The 25,349-nt window shown below is 43.1% G+C and overlaps 1 protein-coding gene across 9 annotated transcripts in view; it reads left to right on the forward strand.

Moving 5' to 3' along the window:
• The window catches only part of mical3a (microtubule associated monooxygenase, calponin and LIM domain containing 3a), a 108,863-nt gene that overhangs the window by 64,503 nt on the left and 19,011 nt on the right, over positions 1–25,349 (forward strand). For 2 of the 9 annotated variants that reach the window (XM_074631779.1, XM_074631780.1), the window contains 16 exons: positions 122–240; positions 356–418; positions 562–723; positions 10,796–10,982; positions 11,711–11,805; positions 11,977–12,070; positions 14,757–14,952; positions 15,954–16,219; positions 16,524–16,616; positions 17,304–17,459; positions 20,056–20,130; positions 20,266–20,379; positions 20,459–20,538; positions 20,747–22,811; positions 22,915–23,009; positions 23,600–23,773. In XM_074631779.1, coding sequence (XP_074487880.1) covers positions 122–240; positions 356–418; positions 562–723; positions 10,796–10,982; positions 11,711–11,805; positions 11,977–12,070; positions 14,757–14,952; positions 15,954–16,219; positions 16,524–16,616; positions 17,304–17,459; positions 20,056–20,130; positions 20,266–20,379; positions 20,459–20,538; positions 20,747–22,811; positions 22,915–23,009; positions 23,600–23,773 — 4,034 coding nt within the window. Of the gene's footprint in view, positions 1–121; positions 241–355; positions 419–561; positions 724–2,580; positions 2,683–3,014; positions 3,099–5,992; positions 6,107–6,623; positions 6,687–6,876; positions 6,982–7,149; positions 7,246–7,660; positions 7,775–9,009; positions 9,115–10,267; positions 10,376–10,795; positions 10,983–11,710; positions 11,806–11,976; positions 12,071–14,756; positions 14,953–15,953; positions 16,220–16,523; positions 16,617–17,303; positions 17,460–20,055; positions 20,131–20,265; positions 20,380–20,458; positions 20,539–20,746; positions 22,812–22,914; positions 23,010–23,599; positions 23,774–25,349 lie in introns of all 9 variants that reach the window. The other 7 variants (XM_074631773.1, XM_074631774.1, XM_074631776.1 and 4 more) reach the window with 7 other exon arrangements.

Consider the following 25,349-nt stretch of genomic DNA (forward strand, 5'->3'; position numbering starts at 1 on the left):
TGTAATTACACAAGTGTCACGGATCCTTTGAAAACATAATTACCCATAATACTGAGAGGATTTAAAGTGCTTTTTCATGCTCTTAATCTTCCATTTTTGTTCTTTGTGGATTTCTATTCAGATAACCACAACTTGAGTCCTGAGGAGAAGGCAGCACTGATATCCAGCACCAAATCACCCATCTCCTTCCTCAGCAAACTTGGTCAGAGCATAGCAATATCCAGGAAACGAAATCCGAAGGTCAGTGTCTGAGAAATGCCTGTTAGCACCTCCTTGATTCGTTTTTAAACATCAAAATTCATCACTTCATTGTTGTAGCAGGAGTGAAAAATAACTCACGATGTGTCATCAACAGGACAAAAAAGAGAAGGATGTTGACGGTTTGGGGAAGAGAAGGAAAACCAGCCAGTCTGAAGATGTGAGTAGTTCTGACAACAAAGCGTCTCAGATGTTGAGTTTGTAGTTATTATTTCAGCCGCCTATCCGACCACAACAGACTGATTAATCCCACTAGACTGTCAGCAACAGGCAAACGGCTTTTACTGTTTTTCTACTTTGCAGGAGGAGGCATCCAGGACCGGTCGTGACGACAGGCCGTCTGTCTCGGAGAGAAAAATGGACTCCTGCACTGCGGGGAACCACAACAAAGTCAAAGTCATGGCCACCCAGCTGCTCGCCAAGTTTGAGGAGAACGCTCCACAGCCTACAGGACTCAAACGACAGGTACGGAGGAAGTCACGTGGTTCATTTCATGGTATTACAGCTGGTGTGAAGCTTAAGGGACGATTAAGCAACAAGGTATAGATGGACAGACTTTCTGGACATCGTGGGAGTTCAGATGTTTTTTTGCACACTCATTGTGGTTTGTTTGTTCCTTCATTGAATATGTTGTTGAACATGTAGATTCCACGCTGTGTGACAAGGCCTCTGGTCTCATGATTGACGAGCCGTAGGCTACTGTATTAATGAGCTGAGGTCCAGAATGCTAATATTGGTCACTCCGGGTATTGTTCCTCGGTCACGTAGGCGGCCTCACAGTGCTGACTGGGCTCAGAGGGCTTGGGTGAATTGGTTCGCAGAGCTTTGGTTTGCTTGTCACTGAGAGTGGGAGGGAGTAGTGGGCTACGGGAACACTAGACAGTATTGTTGATGGAGAGAAAGACAACTCTCAACTTTTGCTGTTTGAGAAAATGTCTTGTTTGTCTTGGAATAGCTGCTTCTGATTTGATGTTTTTTTAAATATAAAAGCTTCTGTTTGTGTATCGCTTTGACCATCAGACATCTATGAAAACAACTGATTATATGATTATGTTATTACAAAACTTAAAGGGATAGTTCGGGTGTTTTGAAGTGGGGTTGTATGAGGTACTACTTAACCATAGTGAGTGTATTGCCTACAGTAGATGACGGTCGGCACGATCCCAGTTTGGGGAAGCAGACAGGAGTACCAGTACAGAAGCAAAACGTATTTTAGCCACCTAAAAGAAAGGCTCACCTAAAAATATCAATATCAGTTTAAGTGTACGCTATATTTAGAATATTTTCACAAGTTTACCTTGCCGTGAGACAGCTATACAGTCTCTTTTTTCCGACGGGAAACCGGAAGTCGTTATCTATGCTCTCGCCAAAGCAACAAGACTCCATTGGGAAAAAAACAGTAACTATACCCCACAGAACGCGGGGGTTGGTGGTCTACCGTTTGTTTGTTTGTGTTATTGTGGGACTTTGGTTAGTTCGGATTCACCAAAGTCACATAATAACACAAAGAAACTAACCGGTCGAGGCAGCGGTAGACCAGCAACCCCCGCGTTCTGTGATGTAAAATTACAGTTCTTTTCAATGGAGTCTGGTTGCTTTGGCTTCGGTTCCCCGTTGGTAGGAGCTGTCTCACGGCAAGGTAAACCACTGAATATATTCTAAATAAAGCGTACACTTATATACACTGATACACTGATATTGATTCTTTTAGGTGTCTAAAATACTTTTCGCTGCCGGCCTCGTCCACAGCACTACATTGGTTTTCTTCCGTGCAGTAACTCCTGTCTGCTTCTCCAAGCCGGGGGCATTCCGATCGTGATCTACTGTAATACTGTAATACACCGACTATGGATAAGTACCTCATACAACCCCATTTCAAAACACCCAAACTATCCATTTAACTTACAAAGCTTGAAGGTTTATGGTGAAGTATTTGAGGATTTATAACGGCTGAATAGTGGAGCAGTTGTTCGGCTAAAGATACTTTATGCACACATTTGTGTATTTCTTTCTCTCTCTATCTATTATTGATGTACATTCTGCATGACATTTACTGTTTAGTGCTATCATAAATACTACACAACTCTCTCAGCATGATCTTCTTGTGACTCTCTGTCATTCCCTTATTAGTTTTGAACACATGATTTTCCAACCACTCTGACTCCATCCTCCCATGAATCACTTCCTTCTCTCTGTTTCTCTCTCTCTCTCTCCTTGTTTCCACCTCCCATCATGGACTATGTCATGATGTCTCCTTGCATGGTCATTCGGGGCCTCTCACTGGCCACGCTCGCTGTCACTCATCTTTATCCGACCACAAAGGGGGACTCTCTGCCCAATCTGGACCGCCTTTTGCCCCTTTCCCCGCCCCAAACCCCTGTGAATGAGCCAATGCGCCTGGCGCCTGTCCCGGCATGGAGAAAGGTAAAGAGTGGAACCGCCCCATCTCATCCCCATAGAGACTAACAACTAGGCTGACCTTCTAACCATATGTCCCCGTGGTGTGTCATAGTGGGGAAAGCTGCTTTGAGCTGACCTGTACTAGTTGGAGCCTCGCCCTCCTCTCTAGACAATTTGCAGATCTCTTGTGTGAGATTTGGAGGAATTAACTCAATAGCTGTTGTTGTGTGTTTTTTCTTTTTTTTAACTTCTCAATCAAATAGCTGTGTTTGTGTGTGCTTGTGTGTGTGTGAGAGACTATAAGAGTGCGACATCTTCATGGTCTCTCCTCCTTTGATTCTCCTGTCCTGGCTCAGAGACGCACACAGCAGCAGGAGCAGCTGAGCATTCGCTACAAAGAAATGATCAAGGGTCAGACACTGCCCAAAAGAGGGGAGCAGGTATGGTTAGCTACGCTGGCCTGGTAGTCTTCCAAATCCTTTCACATCCCATTAAGTCCAGATTCACCCCCCTACAGATGGAAATGGATTGCAATAAAATCCAGAAGCAAGAGGAAGGGAAGGTAGCCTCACCGAGCGAGACAACATCTCCTGAGCTCATTATGCAATGCAAGATTCTGGAAAAAACATCCACTGAGAACTAAATAAGCACCCAAGCAGATCAATCAGCAAAATGTTCAGATGGTTTCACGACTCCAAAACCTTGTCAACAACTGTATAAACCATGTGTTACAAATCCAAAATGAAACAGGGTTATGTAACTGCATCGAAGCAGATTCAAATTTGTTGGCAAAGACCAGTGACAGCCCATCGAATGGTGGGTTTGTTTCAGTCAGATGTAGGAAGGATTCATTTTAAAAATACCATAGTAAAAAACTCATAATGCCTGGTCATAAAATACTCACAGGGCAGGAACTGTTATGACAGCTGTGACGTTTAAAACACAAAATGATAGCTTAGAAGAATAGTGTATACACAAATATATGGAAGACTTTTAGGGCCAGGCAAAAGGGAAAAATATATCAGGGGAGGAAGATGCCAGATATTTTTAGGCATTTTGAGAATAAAGTTGAAATATTGAGAATAAAGCAGAAATGTTAAGAATAAAGTTGAAATACCATTTTGAGAATATATATAAAATGACGAGATTTAAGGCTGGGCGATTAATTCGATATGAGAATTTATCATCTTTCAATGGAATTGTATTGTGATGAAATCATATATCGAGATGTCGTGATACACAATTACGTCATCTAAATTGATAATGGTAATAATAGCACATACTAACTCAGATCTCTCAGAAAATCTGATGTGAGATATTTTGAGGGAATCATTTGCGTTTTGTTTTTACATCACACTTTGCACTCAGTTCAATGGGATTAACAAATGGTGTATATATGGAAATATTTATTTATTTATTTATTTATTCTCTATAATTTCACTTGTTTATGTTCATTCTGCGCTAAAGTTCTTAATTAAATGAGAAAATATCCAGTACTTTCAATTTGTCAAGTATGTAAGTCACACATGAGTATACAAAAATAGGCTTTACCATGTGGTTATAGACTATTTATTTTTGACACACCAGAAAAAATGCTGTATTGTGATATACATATTGTTATTGCGATATGAAATAACCTTTATCGTGATAGAAGATTTTGGCCATATCGCCTAGCCCTATTGAAAATAAACGTTGACCTTTTGAGAATAAATCAAACTACTAGCTTTAACACATATACTGAAATTTATTCTCAAAATGCAAAAAAAATCTTCCTCCTCATTTTTTTTTCTCTGGCCCTAATAATCTTCCATATAAACATACTAATATACAGTCAGTTTTTGTTTGCAGTGCTTTAAGGTATCCTCTGTAGATTTCTTCTAAACCAACAAAGCTCATTTCATTCATTTTTTACCTCATCAAACAGCTTTGTGTTTATCCTTGAGGCCTAACAAAACTGTCGAATACATTTTCATTGACATAAAAGATTGACAAAGCCGATTTTTTGGGGGGCTTCTTTTTGATTTTGAAATCTGCATTGTTTATTCATGTTTGCTAGCCTGGAGTCTTCTTCATCCCTACATTTTGCTGGTGCATTGTTACTTTGCTTGCCTGTCGATCACTGGAATAGTGTGAAAAAACATGAGAACAGATAAAGAGAAGAGAAACAGATAGTCTCCTTCTATGTGTCTACCTTCCCCCTCTTTCTTGTTACCTTTTCTGTTACTTTTGACCTGAGAGCTCCAGTTCAAGGTTCCCTGCTAGGCTTCTGCCCTCACTGTGGAAGTAGACACAATGAAGCCTGCTATTTTGTTAGCCACCAACCCGACTCGTAGGTGTGTTGAAATGTTGCTTACTGAGAAATACGATCCAGTGCTACATCCACTCCTCCAGCCCCAGTAGAAGTCCATCTGCAGCCAGCTGGCCTGCCTGGTAGTCTCCCTGCTTTACTGTTCCCTCATGCGAATAATCAGAGTCAGCACAGTGAAGTGCCAGCACCAGTTTTCTCCTGCTGATGCTTAGAAAGTGGTCTCTTTTTTTTGTCTCGTCACTACATTAAGCATTCACCTCACAGACATTTAAAGATTTAAAGCGTCAAACTCGCCTCTTTAAAGGGATTTAATTCACTGCTGTTCTTAAACATCTTCTCACTGCACAGTGAGCCTCCAGCTGCAGAGTAAATGAGCTTAAAGTCAATTGTAAAGACAGGAAGTAAATTTGATAATCCTAAACACTTTACAGATTATTAGTATATTAAAGGATATCATTTTTAAGCCACTCTTATATTCAGTGGTCACTTTTTTATATTGGAAAACTTTTATTTGCTTTTCATGAAGTTCCATTTGGACTTTCATTGTTTTTATGATTTTCTTGCACCCCTTTTCTGTGCTTTGATTTATTTGTTGATACCAATATAGGAGACCGTGGCTTTATATCATGGTTTATTACAGCACCAGTGAATTATTTCCCCTTTAGACCATTGGACTGTATTTATAAAGTGTTTTATTTTGCCATATACACTTTGTGGGTGGTCTGTTTATTGGGGTATGTGTATGGAAGCGTGTGTGCCAGTTTGAAGTGAACCTAAGCAAGAGAATTGGGACCCCAGACTAATTCTATTAACCAAATGGATTACTAAATTTGTGCTGACGCATTTATCTTTAGATATAATTTCACTTTACAAGCTTTTGAAAGCGTGAAAATATAAATATTTTCCTAATGGGAATTTCAACAATCAGGAGTATGATGCACATTTACTCTTAGCAGTAGTATCATTTTCATCATCATTCTCACCATCTTCTGCTGAATCTGCTGTTCCTATCCCTCATCTCTCAAGGCCAGAAGTGGTGCAGACCAACTGTCCAGCAGCTCGGGCTCTCGGAGCTGCCCAAAGAAAACCATTCTGCTCCCTTCTTCCTCCTCCACTTCCTCGCTCTCTCTTCACTCAGAGGTGACACACAGTCTGCCGTATCTGTCTGTCTGTGTCCGTCTATCTTTGCCACGAAACCATGGCAAACCCATCTAGTGTCCCGTTACCCCCCACTCTCCTTTATTGTCCTCTAAAAGCATCCTCTCTAATTATGTGTGCAGTACCTCAGATTTGACCTCTGCAGTGTGTTGCGTAAATACAAAAACAAAACGCTGCATTTCCACAAATGAACTTCCCTAGAGAGGTTACAGTCTTGTTTACTTCCCGGACCCTGTGAGTGGGTAGTTATCAGAGGAGCTGCTTGTTTTCATGCTGAAGGGTATGTTGTTGGGATATGACAGCTTGAAAAACAAATGTAAGACTCAGGGGACCTTGGGGTAGCTCTAACTTATTGTCAGGCACTGTCAAGAGATTCTGCATTAACAAGCTGTTCTCCGACACGACAGTCAACAACTCCTTTTTTGTAACAACCTGTTTATGCTCGATGCAAACCGAAGTGTTAATACAGTATGTGTGTCTGCTCATTTTTGCCTTCAAGAATTTGCGTAAAACTCCGGAGGAAGAGGAGCTCGAGTACTACGAGATGCCTCTGAAATACGGGGTAGAGTAAATGAGTGATTGCATGGATACGTGTTCAGCTTGTCACTGCTGTTGTTGGCATTTTTTGATGAGATAATGGTTTAGTAGCTGTAAACGGACAAACAGTCCAATAAAAAAATGTGCTGTTGTAAGCATCAGCTTTTTAGCTGCACCCAAATCATCGTCAAGTCTCAATAGAGCTTCCTTGGCAGGAGTGGAAGCTGCCGGACCCAAGACCCATTCACATCCCTGGTATACAGGAGAGGGCTGACCGCCTAATCTCCAGGTTTAAGGGCAAACCTGACAGGCCGCCAAAGGTGAACACCATGCATGGACATTTTTTTGAGATTTCAGATATTGCGTCATCACGTTTTATTGGGTTCATTTCTCAGCCTGCGCTGTATGTAAAGGACATGCTATTGGTGGGCGTATTCACAAGTCTAATGCCGTCTTTCAACCATTCCTCTTCCCTTCCCCCCCTGGAGCCTAAGAAAAAGCCGTCCCGTTTCTTCTTAGATCAGTGGCACTTGTCCCGGGACCTGACTGGTTCACCACTATCCTCTCCTCACTCTTCCAGAAAGGTTAGGTTTTGGTGCTGTGGACTGATACTCTCTAACACATCACTCCGTCAGAAATAACTACTTTTACCTTTAAAGAGGAGACCTTACTTGAAGGCTCTCTCGAGCTTGCTCAGTCCGTGTTTATTTATCTCAAGCGGAGCCTGTTGTTTTGCTAGGTATTTCTGCTAGATAGCTCCACTAACTGCAGGGCATTGCTTTCATCGTTTACCCACAAGGGCTTGCACTACTGCTTGAATTAAAAGGCTGACAGCTGGAACTATGAAAACAATGGCTTACAAACCATCGGAGGCCTTTACCGCAATGACAAGCTTTTTGGAAAGGAGACTGTTTTTGGAAACTACTAAAAAGGCAAAGAATAATAACATTCACCTCCTTGTGCATCCCTTCTGTGATTGAATCATCTATTTCTCTGCAGGAGCCAGAAAGGCCTCTGCACTCTGACGATGAAATGCCCTTATATGTGCTTAGTATTCAGGAGAGGGCTGAGCAACTCGCCTCTCAGTTTGAGGGCAAGCCAGCCGGACCACAGGTGAAATTTCCCTATTAACACAGAAAGCTGATTGTTAGTCTTTTATTTCTACATGTTGATAAAGGAACACATGTTTTTGGGAGATTTGCCCTGTTGGTCAGCTTTACCTTTGACACCAAAGTCATCCATGTATCCCCGGCAGGTTGTTGGTACTGTTTAGGAGGTTACTTTAACTTGCTCACCAATTGTAACTATCCGTTTATGAAATGGAATTGCACACTTTAGGATCCTCCTAACTCTGGGAATATGCACAAACATTAATGGTTTCGCGCAACAAAAGTTATCCTGGCCAGTTATAAGCCACAGAACCGAGCATCGCCCATTGCAAATAAGTAAAACATATTCCAACGATGTGATCCACCAAATCACACTTCTGGATATTCTCTTACGAATGATTAAATTCGGAGTGAGCAAAAACTGATTTTTATTAAAAATGGCCTATGCAAAAGTAGCCGATTGTATGTATTAGATTGTATGTAAGTACAGTTTTGTAAAACATAAGAACAACTAAGAAATCTCTGTAGTGCTAGCTGCCTTCTCTTACTCAACAACTTATGCGTTAGCATAGAACAAAAGAGAGAATGACATAACAGCTTAAATACACAACTAATTTTGACGTACAAGTGATTTTATTTGTCATTGGCTCATGTGTTGAGATAGGAATAATATTAAAAAGAAGAAATTTGAAGAACATGGAGGTTACATGACACTTGCAGGAAACAGCAAGTGCCAAAAGATAATACAAAACACTACACAGTGAATAAGATTCTAAAGCTGAAATGTAGTATATACAGTATAGTATACATTCAGATACAAAAATTGGACATTGGCCTCCAAAGATTAACAGGTGTTCACTAATGCTAAAACACATCGGTGGACGTAATGAGTGGCAAGCTGTCAAGGTCCTCCTAATGCGTAAGGATCGATATCATTAACTAACTTCTCTTTATATGGCCATTTGTCTTTCGCACATACTTTATACATTTACATTGAATGATTGACAGATGATAGATGAATAGACCGTTGATATAAATAATGACGGTCTAAGGTAGCTGTGTACGTTACCCTCCAAAAATGGTGGCGCTGACCAACAGGCTGCTCTCCAGACAAAATTTGGTCTAATAGTTTTATTTCAAAAACTGGTGTGAAACAGTCATGTTCATATTAAGTTTCTAAATTGTAACATGAACATTTTTGAAACGTTTACCTACTCTCCTCTCTCCCTCCTTTTTGAGACGCCTAAGAAAAAGCCCTCACGTTTTTTTATGGAACAATGGCACCTGGCCCGAGCCCAGTCTCCCCCTGATTCTCCCCCCTCCGCCTCTGACACCTTGAGACAGGTAGTCGCTTCACGCCTCGACGGGACGGAGTGTGGTGACGCTAACACACTGCACCTGCACGTGGTCTTTCATTACTGAGTTACACAAGTTGCTTAACACGACTGGAGCTCACCTGAGACTCGCTTTAAAAGCTGGCTGCTTGTTGTGAAATATTAAGAAACTCATTTGCAACTTGTTAATTGTTTTCTGTGTTTGTCGTGACTCGCATGTGGGTGAGTAGTCAGTCCTTTACGACTGTGACTCTATCTGGACAGATATCAAAAATAATGTTCTCAGTTGGCGCGCGATTGAACTCAATTATAACTCCCACAGTTATTTTACCAGGGGAGTTCCTAGTAGGGGCTTTGGATTGGAAGAACAGCTTGGCAGCAAAAAGACTCATCTAGTTTAATTCCCATGTTTGACAAGCACAGTTCCAACTGTGGCGGGGTAACAACTTTTCAACGCAGCGGGACTACAAAGTGTGCTCAAATCTCATCCACAGTAATAGTTTGCATGGCGTTATACATACTGACCTCAATTCTTCCCCTATAGGAGATGCAAGAGCTTTTATTTTAGTTTGAATAGATTTAAACCCAATCCCGGCGTAGATTAATTCAGGATTTAAACTAATGATGTATAATAACAACCCAGTTTGAATGGTTCCTTCCTGCATTTTCTTTTGTTCATATATATTGTTTGATTAATAATGCGACGGTGCAGTAATGGTGCAGTGTGAGTGCCTCTGTGTGTGTGCATGTGAACGAAGAATGCATGGCAGTGATGCTACAGAAGCACAGGTCCATTTAGTAGCTGTCGTCTTTCAAAAATGCTGTGATACTTGATCTGTTTTTCTGATGTCCCAAATTCAATAATTCTCTTTGTTGGCAAATAAATGCCCCACGGAACATTAGCTATTTGAGCTATATTTGGTTTTGGGTGAAGTCAGGTGTGGCTGCCAGCCCAGGGCATCTAAATGCTTGATCAAGCATGGAAACATTGCTTTGTCATGTCTAAATGTCCTGTCAGACGACACTATCGTTTGTGAACACCTTCTGTGTTTAAGCTCTCCTCTTCTTCCACCTGTTTTTCATATTATCTTTCTTTTTCATCCATCATTTTCTAATGTTTGTTTTCCACCTGTGTTTCCCCCCCCCCGTATTGCTGTTGATAGCGCTATGTAAGGATGTACACAGGTGGAGTTAGCTCATTGGCTGAGCAGATAGCCAATCAGCTTCAGTCTCAGGATGATCCTAAGCCTCAACCTGAGAAGAGGGATTTGGTAAGCATGCTAGCCTGGGCGTAGAAGGCATGTGGCTGCATCGATCAAAGCCTCACTTGCCAGAGAGTGTTGTGTCATACACTGATATGTTGTTGATACATCGATGTGTTCGTTTTCTGTCACAGTTTAACATTGATCCATCGCCCGCCCTGTACCTGTAGAGTGTGTGTTCGCTCCACAAGGAACTGCTGTTTGGCATACTGTTGTGTTGTGTGAGATCCCCATTCCCATTGACAAATAACCATTGACTTGCTCTATTGTGGTATTATCCTTGAGTTATACAGTAGCTCAATACCCAACATACATCGACAGTGGCCTGGTGTGTGATTTCCACTAAATCTTTGATGTATTTAAGCCTTTCCTCCCCTCTCCTCCCCTCTCCTCTTCCTAAAAACTGATCAATGCTCTCTCCTTCCACAGGGCTCTCTCAGAAAAGAGTTCCCCGTCAACATCGGCGGCAGCGACGTGTGCTTCTTCTGCCGAAAGCGCGTGTACGTGATGGAGAGGCTGAGTGCAGAGGGGAAGTTCTTCCACCGCAGCTGCTTCAAGTGTGAATACTGTAACACCACGCTACGGCTGTCCTCCTACGCCTTCGATGTGGAGGACGGTAAGACTAACGTTGAGACAACTTTTTTCTTTCATTTCTTTGTGATCGTAAAGTTCCTAAACATCAACCGCAGCCAAAATGAACTAAACGTGTCGTAACACCAAACAAGTAAAGTAAAAAAACAAATGCAAGCTCAGTCTTTTTATTTTTTAAACCACTATCTGTGACTCTGGCGCCCCCGAGTGGTTGTATAAAGAAAAACATGCATACTTCCTGGAGACACTGAGAAGAATGAGCTGAAAGCAACACAGTCTGTACCAACTTTCCCAAGGCTTGTCTCATTTTTATATAAACAAATGTATGCCACCAGAATAATTTGAAAGATGCTATAGCATATATATGAAATTCTTCTTCTGTCTTTTAACATATAAATCTCAACTTTAAAGACATTCACCTTACGTTACATTGCATTGAGCCGAGAGACGAATGCAGTCTCATGATTCCATGTTTCCCCTCCCTGGGAGCTGTCTATTGTGCTCAAGGACAGGCAGCAGATTGTTTATTGAGACAGAGTAGCTGTTTTTCGGAGTTAGCCGTGGGACTAACTAAAACCCACTGACGATCTGAGCTGAGACAGAAAGGAAGATCTTTTTGTTCTGAATCGCAAACACACAGTGTGCAAAAGAGATGAAGCCTATGGACTGTGTGAGGGGGAAAAAAGCATTGTATATACAGTATTTATTTATGCATTGAATTTATATGTGCTGTCTGTCTCCTTTATCCTGCAGGGAAATTCTACTGCAAGCCCCACTACTGTTATCGTCTGTCTGGCTACGCTCAGAGAAAGAGACCTGCTCCCTCTCCGACAACAATCACTGCTAAGGTACCTGCTTCTGTTTACTCGTTGAAATCCTGGTGGAAATCAGGATTGGCTGGCGTAATAATGAAGGAATTAATTGTTTAGTTTATCTTCAAAATGCAGTGCAAGGGCTAACACGTGGGGGAGGATTGAGTAGGGGACTTTTTCTGTTGTTGACGTCATCTGTCTTCGCAGGAGAACCAGGCGCCCCAAACTCCCACGGCGACCGTGGATGCCCCCGGAAGGGCGACGGCAGCGGCAGCCCCCTCGGCCGACCTCCAGCCCTCAGGTACCCCACTTTCCTCTCTTGCTGCGCTGGCTGCGCCCTACCGTCTGGTCAGGGGCGTGGGAGTCCCGCTGCGTACCCTCCGCCGCACGCTCTCCTGGACCTGCCACCAGGTGGCGCACAACCCCCTAGGCTCTCCCTTCCTGTACACCTACTGCATCTACCTCTTCTGCTGTTTCACCATCAATGTCCTGCTCAACCTCCTCTAGCATGACTCTCTCGTCCCTCCTTTTTTTCCCCCTTCCTTTTCCTTACTTCCTTTGCCAACTAATGTCAGTGGGACTGTATAGATTTAGCTGACTGTGTTGAATCACTGAGCCTGCGGCGTGGTCGTGTAAATCTTGTGATTCTCCGTCTCAGTGATTGATTTATTTCTTTTAAGATGCAGCATTCTTTCTGCCTCAGACATTTTATGACTTGTGATCGGTCGAGGCAGCATCATTTTAAAATTGAATGGTGCATCTTAAATTAATTTACTTTTCTTGGCTTGTTAATTAAATAAGAGTTGGACAGAGTTCCTACTGGTCAGCTCTCCAGGCAGCAATATTAACAATTTGTAACTCTCTTCCTGGCAGTAATGTGCCAGTGTTTTTACTTAAAACTTGGCATAAAGCAATACATTCATATAATCTAAACGTGATTTTTGCCTGCCTGTGTTTTAATGAAGAGCCAAGCTTTATTCTGCTGTGATTGTAACCTCTAGTGGCCTGTGACTGCTTTCTTTTAGCTCTCTACCTCCTCCTGTGTGATGTGTTTCTTTTAGAGCCTGCTTTGTGATGTGTTCCTTTCTTTCTCTGTAAGCTGTTTTGCACCTACAGTATCCCTTTTACTGAAACTAACCATACTATGATGAAGTGCCTGTATCAGTGCTTTCTGTGAGCTTTACCTTTCCCCCTCCTATCAGAGCAGCTTAAAACTGAGTGCTCTACTAGTGCTTGAATTAGTGCCTGTGATTGGTTCTCTTGTGATTTTCTTCTCGGCTGTCCTGTCCCCCCTGCATCCCTCAAATCCCTCAACCTCTCACCCACAACAGATCGCTGCTAAGATCCACTTGCGTTTGCTTAATATAGTGCATCTTTGCTACATTAATTGAATTGCACATTATTGTTAAATATAATCAACAAGACTAGAGGGAGCTGAAGAGAACAGGCTGGTAAGATTAACAGAAACAGAATCATTTTAATTTAAGTAAGTTAAGAAAGTGTAGGCCTGCTGCATTGTGTGGCAAGTGTAGTATTATAAATTGAAATAGTTACTTATAAATACTGAAGTTTATCCCTCTTTATTACATGGTTTTGTTCTGTTCTCGAATCTGATTGGTCAATCACGGCGTTCTACGGTCTGTTATTTCTTTATAACAGACCGTAGAACGGGATAATGTACAGCAAGCGGGTCACTGTTGTGAAATAAACCGTTTTGCCCTGTTGGGGTTTATTTCACAACAATGACCGGCTCACTGTACATTATCTCTTACAGACCACATGGTAATAGCAAGTCAAAGTGAGTTTTGAGAAATCTTTGTATTATTCATTTAGAGTATAACATTTCTTTTTCACAATTCTAAATATTTTAGTAATTCCCTTAATACAATTAATGATGTTTGTTATTTTAAATATTTAAGATGTATATATTGGAAAGCAGAAACCGGTGAAAATAGCATTTGTAAGGTCAAAGGTCGCTTTAACCTTTAATTTCAGGCTTGGTTTTGATGGAAAAGTGAACCATAACATTTGAACTAATTGGGGAGTTTTCTTCACGTCTGTTTTGCATTTTCCGGCATGTCGCCTTGTTTTAGAGGGAAAAACAGGAAACTATTGCAGCAGTTTGACCACATTCCTCATCTACACACAATAACACATGCTACAGTATCAAATATCACACATTCATCGTCACGCCGCTCCTTTTTTAGTGTGATTTACTTTCAGGTCATTGACATTTTGTCCTAATTGGGGAGCAATTTAATTGAATCTCCGTTTAAGTAAGTTGAGGGATGACAAGCTTAGTATAATGTGTAAAATATTTATTTTAATCCATTCCATTCATATTAACCAATATCCAATTCAATTTGACACACATTTTTGGAAAAATTAAAACACAGTTTTAAGATTTGCTTCTCAGGATGGGAAAAAGGCAAGGCACCAACCTGATACTTATAACTGTAGTATGACAGAACTATTTTAGAGTGTTAAACTTATGTTGTGTTTGTTGATACTATTTGCTGTAGGAATATAATCTAATGCAATAAATCCAGTTATAGATCTTCAATTGGTGTGTCCTTGTCAGTTTGTCCTTAAGATACAAAGTTGCTTTGGTATAGAGGGGGTAAATGGGAATAATGTAACAACAAGTGTGTATGAAATGCACTAGTTACATTGTTGGATGTGTGATGGATTTGATGCTACTAGGCTGATACGTTCACATAATCACAGTAGTTTTCACAAAAGGTGATAAAGTGGATTTGTGTTGGTCTAGTTCATTTCCACAGACAGTTAAATACAGTTCAATCAGCCCTGCATGGCTCCTGCACTGCAGAGGGTTATGTTCTCCTTTCTACTTTTGAACCCATCTCATTCTCCGTTGCATTTCTTTGTGCTCTTTCCTTTGTGCCTCTTTACCTTCAACCCGCCTCCTACCCGGATGTCATCATTCCACCTGCGGTCTCCACCTTACGCTCGACCGACAACCCCAGTACCGGAGGTCAACGGCCTGCAGGAGCCCAGCCTAGCAAAGCGTCTGCGGGGAACTCCTGAGCGCATCGAGTTGGAGAACTACCGTCTGTCCCTGCAGAGGGAGGAGGAGCTGGAGGAGGTGCCTGAGGAGACGCTGGCAGAACACAACCTCAGCAGTGTGCTGGACAAGGCCACAGACGTTGACCTGGGCTCCAGGTAAGAGCAAAAAACATTAAGATACACACTTTTTAAATGTTGTTGAATGTCTGAAGCACGCTGAATTTTTGGATTCCTAATTGGCTGAAATTCTGTCACTGATTGTTGCAGCTGATTGTTTTCTAGTAGGCCAAAGTCACAAAAACAATCCTCATCATTTCTGTGTGGATTTCTTTAAACCAAGTATCAAGTTGAGTGATAAAGTAACATTCTGTGATATACAGTAAACAACTCCCTCCACTAGCCCCAGCTAACGGACATTTTCAATATTAATTAATCTAATGACTATTTTGTTGATTAATCATTAGGTCTATAGAATGTCAGTAAATGGCAAAAATGTCCATCATAAGTTCCCAGAGCCCACGGATGTCTTAAAATGTCTCGTTGTGTTATAACCATAGACTGTATATATAGATGGACGACGCGTCTCCGCTCCACTTCCTCCCACTGTACAAAAGTGAAGCCATAATATCCGTATACAGGAGCTGCCGTCTTGAGATTTGGAGAAACAATACTGCACATATCCAGTGGGCCGCATACCTCGGAAGTAAACCTGGAAGATAGAAAACTTTTTTTTGCGTATGCCGAAGCAATTGTCATTGGAATGAATAGGCGCCATCCTGGGGTCTGGTATCCAGTTCTTATAATACATCCACGGAGCTGTCATGTCGTCCATCTTTATGTACAGTCTGTGTCTGACCAACAGGCCAAAACCCAAAGATATTCACTCATAGAAGAAGACAAATACCAGAAAATATTCACGTTTAAGGACCTCCTGCACACTGTAAAAATAATTGTTAGCTTCAACGCCTAATAAAAGGAAAGTTTGCAGGAGCATCTATTGAAAATACAAATTCTTGCAGTCCTACAGAAAATGGATAGTCAGAGTGACAGCACAAAAAGTTGAAGTTCATTCCTTCTTTGACATTTACACGTTGTCTGTTTTTCCCTCCCATTTGTTCTAACACTTTACTGGGACTCCTCCTGTGTTTTTCCAACAGTAGCTCCGAGTCCGACATGGAGGAGGAGGATGAGCAGGAGGATCAGGACCAGGAGGAGGTGGAACAGCAGCTTCTCAGCCCATCAGACCTTGGTGGTGTTCCCTGGAAGGAGGCGGTAGAGCTCCACGCCAAACTGAGGGGCGACGAGGAGGACGAGGGCGAGGCCCTGCTGGCCGACGCAGTCAGCCGAGACGGGGAAGTAGATGAAGATGACGAAGAGGACGAGGAGGAATATGAGGAGGAAGATGACGAGGAGTCGAGCGATGGTAAATTAGTTTTTCGCTCTCGGTGTGATTTCAGCGAGGTTCCTGTGAAGTCTGGAAATGTAGTTTGTCTCCTTTGGTGTATGTTAACATCCTGTCTAGTCTCCATTTGACCTGTGCAGAACTCCACAAAATCTGTTTCATGTGAAGTGTCATTGTCTCAAACATTGTTCTCCTCATTCCCTCTTGCTTCTTTCCACCTTTTCCATCCCCTCTTCTTCATTACTTCCCCCCTATGTCCACTGTGTATCTGTATGTATTTTATTTTGTTTTGTGTTGTTTGGCCTCTGTCTCCGCCTGCTGGCAGAGGGGGATTACTGCCCCTGGGATAGAGAGCTCCAGTCAGGCCTTTGGCTGGAGAAGCACCTCACAGATGAAGATGATGTTGGTACATTTAAAGGTAGCAGCAGAACTGCCTGTGGATGCGTTTGCAGTTACTTTGAGCGTGATATTTATAATCCTGGCTGGTTTGGGTTTCTTTTTCAAGGATTTCTACGATAAGAGTGTGGCTTTTGTCTTTGTTTTTTGGTTTTGTTGTTTGCAGTTGTGTTTTTAAAATAATTTTTGTGTTCATAAGTGTGTTTCTCTTTTAAAGACTTACTGTGAGTCTGATCCCATTTAACCTCCTTATAACCTGTTTAATACCTCCGTTTTGTATACGGCTTTAATACACTAATCTGAGAGAGATTTTTTTGTTCCCCCCCCTAGGCGCTGCTATGTTGTTTTAGTACTGAGTGGCAGAATTCTGTTCAACAAATGGATATTTCATTTTTTAACCTCATATCTTTGAAGCTCATGTTTATGGTTTGACTTTTTTTGCAGTCTAGTGCATGCAGCCTCCCTCTACCCGGCCTCTCTGATGATTTTTGTTGTTATTGCCACTGTATTCTAACTGTCTCTCTGCCTTCTCTCTTTCATTTGTGTCCTGTCTTTTCCCTTCTTCTGTTTCTCTTCTTCTACTACTACATTTCCTACTCAACTGCCTTCATCTCTCTTTACCCATCTCTGATTTCTTGGTTCACTCACAACTTCACCACAACTCCAAAAACACAACAACACTACACCGAACGCTGACACCCTCATTTAGCCAGGAACCTACTGATCCAGCAAGTCCTGCAGCCTGTGGATCCCCAGGCCATCCCAGGTTTGGTGAGAACACACCTGGACTCTGAGGGAGACAAGGAGGGCCAGCCGGCCTCCCAACTCTCCCAACCCTCTGAGCTCACGCAGCCCTCCTCCACAGGTAACCCACCCAGAGGAGCTGAGCACCTGGAGAGGTTTTGCTGGGCGAGTCCCAAGCTGTAACCCCGTTAAGGATCAGGGTGTGTCATTTCACCGGTGTGGCTGCTGCTGTTCTGTTTTGTATGTCTGTGTCTGCAACAGGAGGAGCCACCTCCCCCCCAACTAACCCACCTGTTGTTTATAATCGTCTCTGATTGTGTACTTTTTTGTCACCTTTTTTTTTCTTTGCAATGTCTAATTTTGTGTTCAATCTTTTAATTTGTCATTTAGAGTCTCTGGGGTGAACGAAATGTTCTTCAACCGCATCCCAGCGCACCACATAACCCCCTTTTGTCAAGTCTTTTGAGTTTGTTCGGCTTTGTTCTTTTGTGTTCTGCTATGTTCTTTCCCATGTGTCTAATTACTTTGCTGTTATTTCCCTGCCATCTATCCCTCGTTGTTCTGTGTCATCTTGGTTTGAACGTAGCCCCCGCCCACACAACCGCCCGACACGAGGCAGTGAGAGTCTGGTTGGAGTCCATGTCTGGAGGTAGCACAGACTTATAAGGGATGACGACATCCCGTCTCAGACTCTTACTCTATCTGTCTTATCAGCTGGCCTTTTCCTGGAGCATGCGGAAAACACGTTCAGACGCCAGTAAACTCACAAGCATGCGCGCTGTAAGGCTGTCGCTCTCAAGAGTTCTGCTCTCTTGGGGTCAGATTCCACTTCCCAACCTCTGATCCTACTCTTTCAACTTCCAAAAAAAGATGTATTTTCGCCTTACTCACATAGTATATTGTACTGCAGTGTAATGTATTCCAGAGACAGATGAGCCACCAGGGCTTGAAAACAATTAAAGGGATAGTTCTGGTGTTTTGAAGTGGGGTTGTATGAGGTACATATCCATAGTCAGTGTATTACCTACAGTAGATGACCATCAGCACACCCCCAGTTTGGAGTAACAGGCAGGAGTACCAACACGGAACCAAAGCAATGTACTGCTGTGGACGGGGCCGGCAGGAAAATGTATTTTAGCCACCTAAAAGAAAGGCCCACCTAAAAATATCAAGTTTAAGTGTACGCTTTATTTAGAATATTTTCCCCGGTTTACCGTGTCGCGAGACAGTCTATGTTTCCGACAGGGAACTGAAGCTGCTAACTATGCTCTCGCCAAAGCAACCAGACTTTAATGAGAAAAAAACCAGTAATATTACCTCGCAAACTAACCGATTGAGGCAGCGGTAGACCAGCAACCCCGGTGTTCTGTGAGGTAAAATTACAGTTTTTTTCAATGGAGTCTGGTGGCTTTGGTGAGAGCATAGATGGATACAACAGCTTCAATTCCCCGTCAGAAAGGGCTGTTTGACGACAAGGTAAAGCGGTGAAAATATTCAAAATATAGCATACACTTAAACTGATATTGATTTTTCTAGGTGAGCTTTTCTTTTAGGTGGCTAAAATATGTTTTGCTGCCGGTTCCGTCCACAGCAGTACATTGCTTTGGTCCTGTGTTGTTATTCCTGTCTGCTTCTCCAAACTGGGGGCGTGCCGATCGCCATCTACTGTAGGTAATACACTGACTATGGATGAGTACCTCATATAACCCCACTTCGAAACACCGGAACCGTCCCTTTAACACCACAGTGTTTCTTGCCCTGATGGGTAATAATGTGTGAAGTATTTCACCTGGAATCTGCCATTACTGTTATTACATTTTTTGGACTAACCCATTAATGACACTTCTACTTGCACAAAGTTCAGATATTGAGGCTGTTGAGGTATTTTATCAACTTTTTAATAGCTTGCCTGAATGTAATGAGAGTCCTACACATATATTTGGACTCATAGGCAGCACTTGTGTTCTGGGTTAAAAGCTTAGTTAAGATCTCCTTGTGCTCAGACAGACCCACTAGAGTCAGGTGTTTGTTCAGTATGTGCCGGTGTGCACCCACATGGACAAAGGCCTATCTACTGCATTTAGTAGAAATGATGGTTAATGTTTTGCTATTATTCTAAAACTGCATGAATTAACTGCGGGGTATTTTTACGTTTCAGTTTTTTGTTTTAAACATAGTCCCTCCCACCAGATTTAGTTTAAATGAGGGATTATTGCTCGTCACTTAACCGATGTCATTAACATTTTGGTTGTGCTTTTGCTTGGTTTAAATGTCGTCCATTTGCTCATTTAAAAATGGACAGCTGCATGTATATATTCACTAATGCTTCTCTGTTGCCAACCTTTGTTCATATTTATTGACTGACCTATCTGATTTCAATGGTACGCAGAACTAATGTGTTTTCTGGCCAGAAAAAACATTCCTTTTAAAGCTGTCCTCAGAACAAAATGGATTTTGGTTTTGAAGCCTTTTCATCCTCTTTTCAATCTTTAGTTTTTTTTTCTTATAACTGCACACCGCTCTCTTGATAGATTTTTTTATTAAGAAATCTTTGAACTCTGGTGGTCTTTTTTTTTTTTTAAACATTTAGCCAGAAGCGAGAGTTTCTGAGAAGAGTTCAGTTGAGGTTAGGAAGTTAAAAAGGATTCCCGCTCTGTTATTGTCGGAAGAGAGAATGTGTCACCGAGTTGACTCTCGCCTTTTCTTTGTCACGCCAGAGGCCTGTGAGGATGACGATTTGGAAGCAGAAGCAGACAGTCCCGATATGGAGCCCGGTACAGAGATGGATCAGGGTGAGCAGTCATAAAAAATAATAATGAATCCAACAATTCTTTCACAACATTTGTGGTTCACAAAAAAATATAAATTATTAACACTTTCAAGCTGTTTAACAATTTAATATTTAATGTTTAATATTTAAATTCCAGACGACATCCCTTCAGATGCAGAAGCTGAGGCTCGTTTGCATCAGTCAGAGTGTCCTGACGTGTTTCCTGAAGAAGACAAGAAATCAGAAAGTCTGAGAATGGCCTCCAGCATTGGTACATGTCCCTAATAATTCCTCTAAATTGATCACCCAGAACTATTTTTACATGAACAAAAATCTTTTTTTGCATTCAGAACCATCCAGCATCAGCCCCATGCAGAAAGAAGATGTTGTTCTCTCCCCACTCAAACCATCTCCAGAGCCTGAATCAAAGGTGAGATAATTCCTTTGACTAGGGCTTTCAAAGTTAAAAGTGATAACGTTTTTTAACCTCTGACCTCAAGCTTTGTGAATGAAAATGGGTTCTATGGGTACCCACAAGTCTCCCCTTTACAGAAATGCCCATTTTATGATAATCACATGCAGTTTGGGGCAAGTCATAGTCTTTAAGTGTATCCTGATCTTCTGTGTTTCTTTTCCAGATAACTCTGGTGAAGCCTCCTGGCGCCCGCTTTTTCCCAGAACCGTTCATACCTGACGAAAGGAAGCCCGAGAGGACAACTCCATCTCCTTCTCCGGCCGCCAAGAGCCCACTGAGCCCTTCACCTGCTCCAGTCCAGGATCCTTCCTCTGTCCCTTCTCCTACTCTTGCTGCTGCTTCCCCCATCAATGTCCCTGCCTCATCTCCCCTCGGTTCACTCACCAGATCACCCATCAGCTCTCCAGTCAAACCCGCCATTGAGTCGTCTGTCAGATCACCCATCACATCTCTTGTCAAGTCCCCTGTCGTTTCCCCCATCTGTTCCCAGCCCACCCCCCTACCAGAGACATGCACCCCTAAAACTCCTGTCTACCCTCACCGCTCTATTTGCCCTCTCACGGGCAACCCCCTCTCCCCGATTTGTGCTCAGCCGTTGCCCTGCCAGGAACCCTCGTCGCCCCTCACCTCTGACTCTCCCGTCAGAACTCAGCCTGTCCCCGGGGTCACCTCCACGCCCATGACCATAATGGACAGGGGCACGCCTGAGCCCTCGGAGTCCATAGACTCCTCAACAGATGAAACTCCATCTAAAAAGACAGATATCATCGAGGAGTTTTGGTTAAAGAGTGCTGAGATCAGGAAGAGCCTCGGTCTGACCCCTTTGGACCGTAGTAGTAAAATCTTAGAGAAGAGTGTTATTATGACTCCAGTGCAGGAGTCCACCCCCATCAAGACGCAGTCTCCAGATGTGCCGGAGGAGCAGAAGCCTGCCTTTACTGGCCGCGCCGTTATTCGCAGACTCAACATCACCCTGGAGGGTCAGGTCATCACCCCCATTGCTCCCGCCGAACCTAAGAGTAATGGCTCTGATAAGAGGGACTTCAGCAGCAGCTCCGGCTTGGGCTTGAACGGGAGCATGGCCACGAGCCACACAGCAAACAGCGACAGCTACAACATGTCCGACTCCGCCATGCTCACCCCGCCCTCCAGCCCGCCGCCACCCGTGCCTGCTAATCAGTCTCCGGCCGTGTTCAGGCAGCAGAGACACCAGGTGTCCTGGAGCAACGGGACAGAAAAACCTCCACCTCAGCGCCCCAAAGAGCCGGCAAAAATCAAGAGTCCCGTTCCTGCACCGAGGACCCAGCTGAGCCCCGTTTCTGCACCCAAACCCGCACCCAGGAAAATCACCTCGCCTCAGGCAGAACCAGAAACAGCTCCGGTGGTCGTCATGAGGGAGAAGAAGAAGCCGCGGCCGCAGGAGGTGAGGAAGTCGTTTGTGGAGACGGTGGAGGAGATTCCGTTTGCTGATGACGTGGAGGACACCTATGACGAGCGGACACCAGAAACGAGCATGAACAGGTACTATACGCCACCCACCAGCAAGCCCAGCCGGGACAGACCTCCCCTGCATCTGGCTCTAGCAATGGAAAACGGTAAACCCAATATCCCTGTAAACCAAGCCTTTAAGACCCAGAGGGCAACTCAATTCTCCCCGGAGGCCAAGGAGCTCGCCGAGGAGAGAATGAAGGCCAGAGAGAAGTCAATCAAGAGCCAGGCTCTGAAAGACGCCATGGCCAAGCAGCTGAACAAAATGAAAGAATCTGACATAGGCAAGGGCGCCTCACCTAAAGTGGCCGGGATTACGAACCCAGACGTCGTCGGAAAAAGCAAAAAGTCAGCGGGATCTCCGAAGACATCAGCCGTGAAAGCCCTGGAGTCGAAGAAGGCAGAGACAATACCCGAGCGTTTCTTCAGCAGCAACAAAAGCCTGGACAGCCCGGTGGCCTCGTCCGACGGCTCCTCCGCGAGCAAGAGCAAGAAACGAAGTTCCCTCTTCTCGCCACGCAAGAACAAGAAGGAGAAAAAAGCCAAGAACGACAGCAGCAGGCTCTCCGGCACTGACGAGACGCCGCCCAAACACAAGTCGCTGTGGAAGGCCGTCTTCTCAGGGTACAAAAAGGACAAGAAGAAGAAGGACGACAAATCATGTCCGAGCACGCCATCCTCGAGCTCCACCACTCAGGAGTCTGGGAAGAAGAAAACTTCATCTCCTGGGAGATCATCAGGTAAAAAAAAAAGGATCCAGTGCAGTTTCTGAATGTGATACTTGTTTTGTGATATTTCTAGATGATATATTTCTACTGTCTTTTGCTTTTTTGTTCGCCACAGACTTGAAATCACGGAGAAACTTGAGTTTCTCCGAGGACTCGGACCTGTCCTGTGACGATGTTCTGGAGAGGTCCTCCCAGAAGTCAAAGGCAGATGTAAGTAACAATAGACGCCGCTTGATATGGCACTTCTTCGCCATGAGGTATTTAGACGCGTTTAGCCTCGCAAAGCCAGCCTGTGCTCATTTTTGCCGAGACGTTTTTAGTCTGCAAAACATCTGCTGACAATCAGTGGAGACCAGCTGTTCAGAGCCAGTCGGCAGACTCCAGGGAGCGGTTTCGATGGGAACGTGACTCACCAACACCTCTCGAAAATTCTCAACCTTTTGAGCAGTTTTTTGGTGTTGGTGTTGTAGATGTAATGAAGCATGATATCATATTTATCAACTCCGATTTATTCCGAAGCTGATTTTGGTGGATAATTTGAAATCAGACAGTGCAGCCTCTTTTTTTGCCAATTTGAAAATTGGACAAAAACAACGTCTCTCAAGCAGGTGGTGTGTTCATCCAGTTACAACACAAGCTATTCCTGCCATGTATGCCTGTTCAGCCTTCCCAGACTCGAGCGAATGAAATGACATTTGCAGACAGGCTTGGCGAGGCTACACGTCACCATCTATTGCATCCATTTCTGTTTTACTTCCTTTAAAAAAAGAAATCCTTTAAATAATTTCTTCCACTCCCAGCAGCACATGGACATCTTTGACCTAGTATCAGGCATGCAGCAGGAAGCGATTAAGGAGGAGAAACTGGAGAAGGAGAGAAGGAGAGAGTTAAAGGAAAGAAAGAGGGTGAAAGAGAGGCATAAGAAAAGAGAGCGGGAAAAAGAGGTTGATGGAGAAAAGGCGAAAGACGATGAGGTATTGTGCAGAAGGGGGTTAAATGGTTTTGAATTTCATCTATACATAATTTTGTTAGGAGGCAAATATTTCACAAAGCCTGAATGTGACTTTTAGGCTGACCTCAAATGAATATTTAATACTTTAGTCATCCCTTTTCTAAAGCAATGTTAGAATAAAGAAAGTGGATTTTTGCCCTCAGGTGATCTCAGAACAAATCATGATAAAAAACACATTATTTTCAAGGTCTTCCGCGCCACAATATGACAGGTTAAATACCTGTCATAATGATATCCGTTAGCAAAATTGCTAAATGAGTGAACTCTTCAAAAGACCGGATTCATTAAATATGCAGGTGGCATATTAGGACTATGCAGAAATTCAGCACACAATACCCACATTTCTATCACATGAGTTTTTCTATTGGAATCCATTTGCATTTATTATGTCGGGCTGAAATTCAAAATGATTGTCTCCCACTGCTGCCCAGTCTATATGTGTGTGTGTGTACGTGTTTCTGGTGGTTTAGATAGACACAGTCGAATTCAGGGCCAGAGGCATGAATTCATTAACCATTGTAAACACATTTTAAAAAAAAAAGACACGCTCCCATTTTGTTTTCTTCTCTTTGACCACGTACATGAAGAATCGACATTTTGTTCATTCTTCAACAATAATGATCTGAACTCTGACTTTATGCAGCTCCAGTAACGGAAGGTTAAAGCTGAGTCATGCCTGCCAGGCCGTGTTGAATTCAATAAGGAATCAAGTAGACTAGTCCCTAGTGACTGTTGTGGTTATAGTTTTCCAGATCTGTGTAGATTGTGTAGACTGAAAATAACAGACCTGTCTTGCTTCTTCATGGTAAGACGGGTCTCCAAAAATCCTTGGACTTCAGCCCCGTTTCCACCGCAGGAACTTTCCCCTGGAACTAAGAACCTTTTGAACTCATTGCATTTCGACCGCAGGGAACAGGGTCAAAATTAAGTTCTGGGGGCATTTTTCCAAAAAAGGCCTTGGTCGGGGGGGTAGTACTTTCTGAAAGTACCCTAACTTTCAGGGTGGAGTTTGCAGGAATGACCGTCGCTGATTGGTCAAACACACACACAGCACTGCTGCTTCAACTGTACCACTACGTATTCTAGTATTGATTAAGGACGAGAGGAGAGCATTTCTCTTTGTTTGATGACATTAAAAGTAAAGTTAGGATCTGCTGTCGGCTTCCCGACTCATTTAAAAAAAGAAAGAAAAAGAGAGAGAGATTGCAAGCGAGCTGAGAGGGCGAGCGGTGAAAGAGAGAGAGACGTAGTGCGGCGGTACTGTGAATGAGAGAGAAAACACTTATTTTCTGATTGTTTCACGGCGTTAACGTTGTAAAGCACAAATGGATACCACTCAAACTCTCAACAGATGATTTACTGTGGAGACAGATGCTCTTACTTTCATTTTCCTCTGCTACATTTCATTCATTACATCCAATGTGCATCAGTAAATACATGCACCGGTAAATATCGTTCAACGTGTTTTTTAGATGAAACAGGCGGGCACACTGAGCTGCAGGCTGCAGAGTGTGTTTACTGCTGCGACCACCAGCAGC

Source organism: Sebastes fasciatus, chromosome 4 (genome assembly GCF_043250625.1).
Source record: "Sebastes fasciatus isolate fSebFas1 chromosome 4, fSebFas1.pri, whole genome shotgun sequence".
NCBI classification, from domain to species: domain Eukaryota; kingdom Metazoa; phylum Chordata; class Actinopteri; order Perciformes; family Sebastidae; genus Sebastes; species Sebastes fasciatus.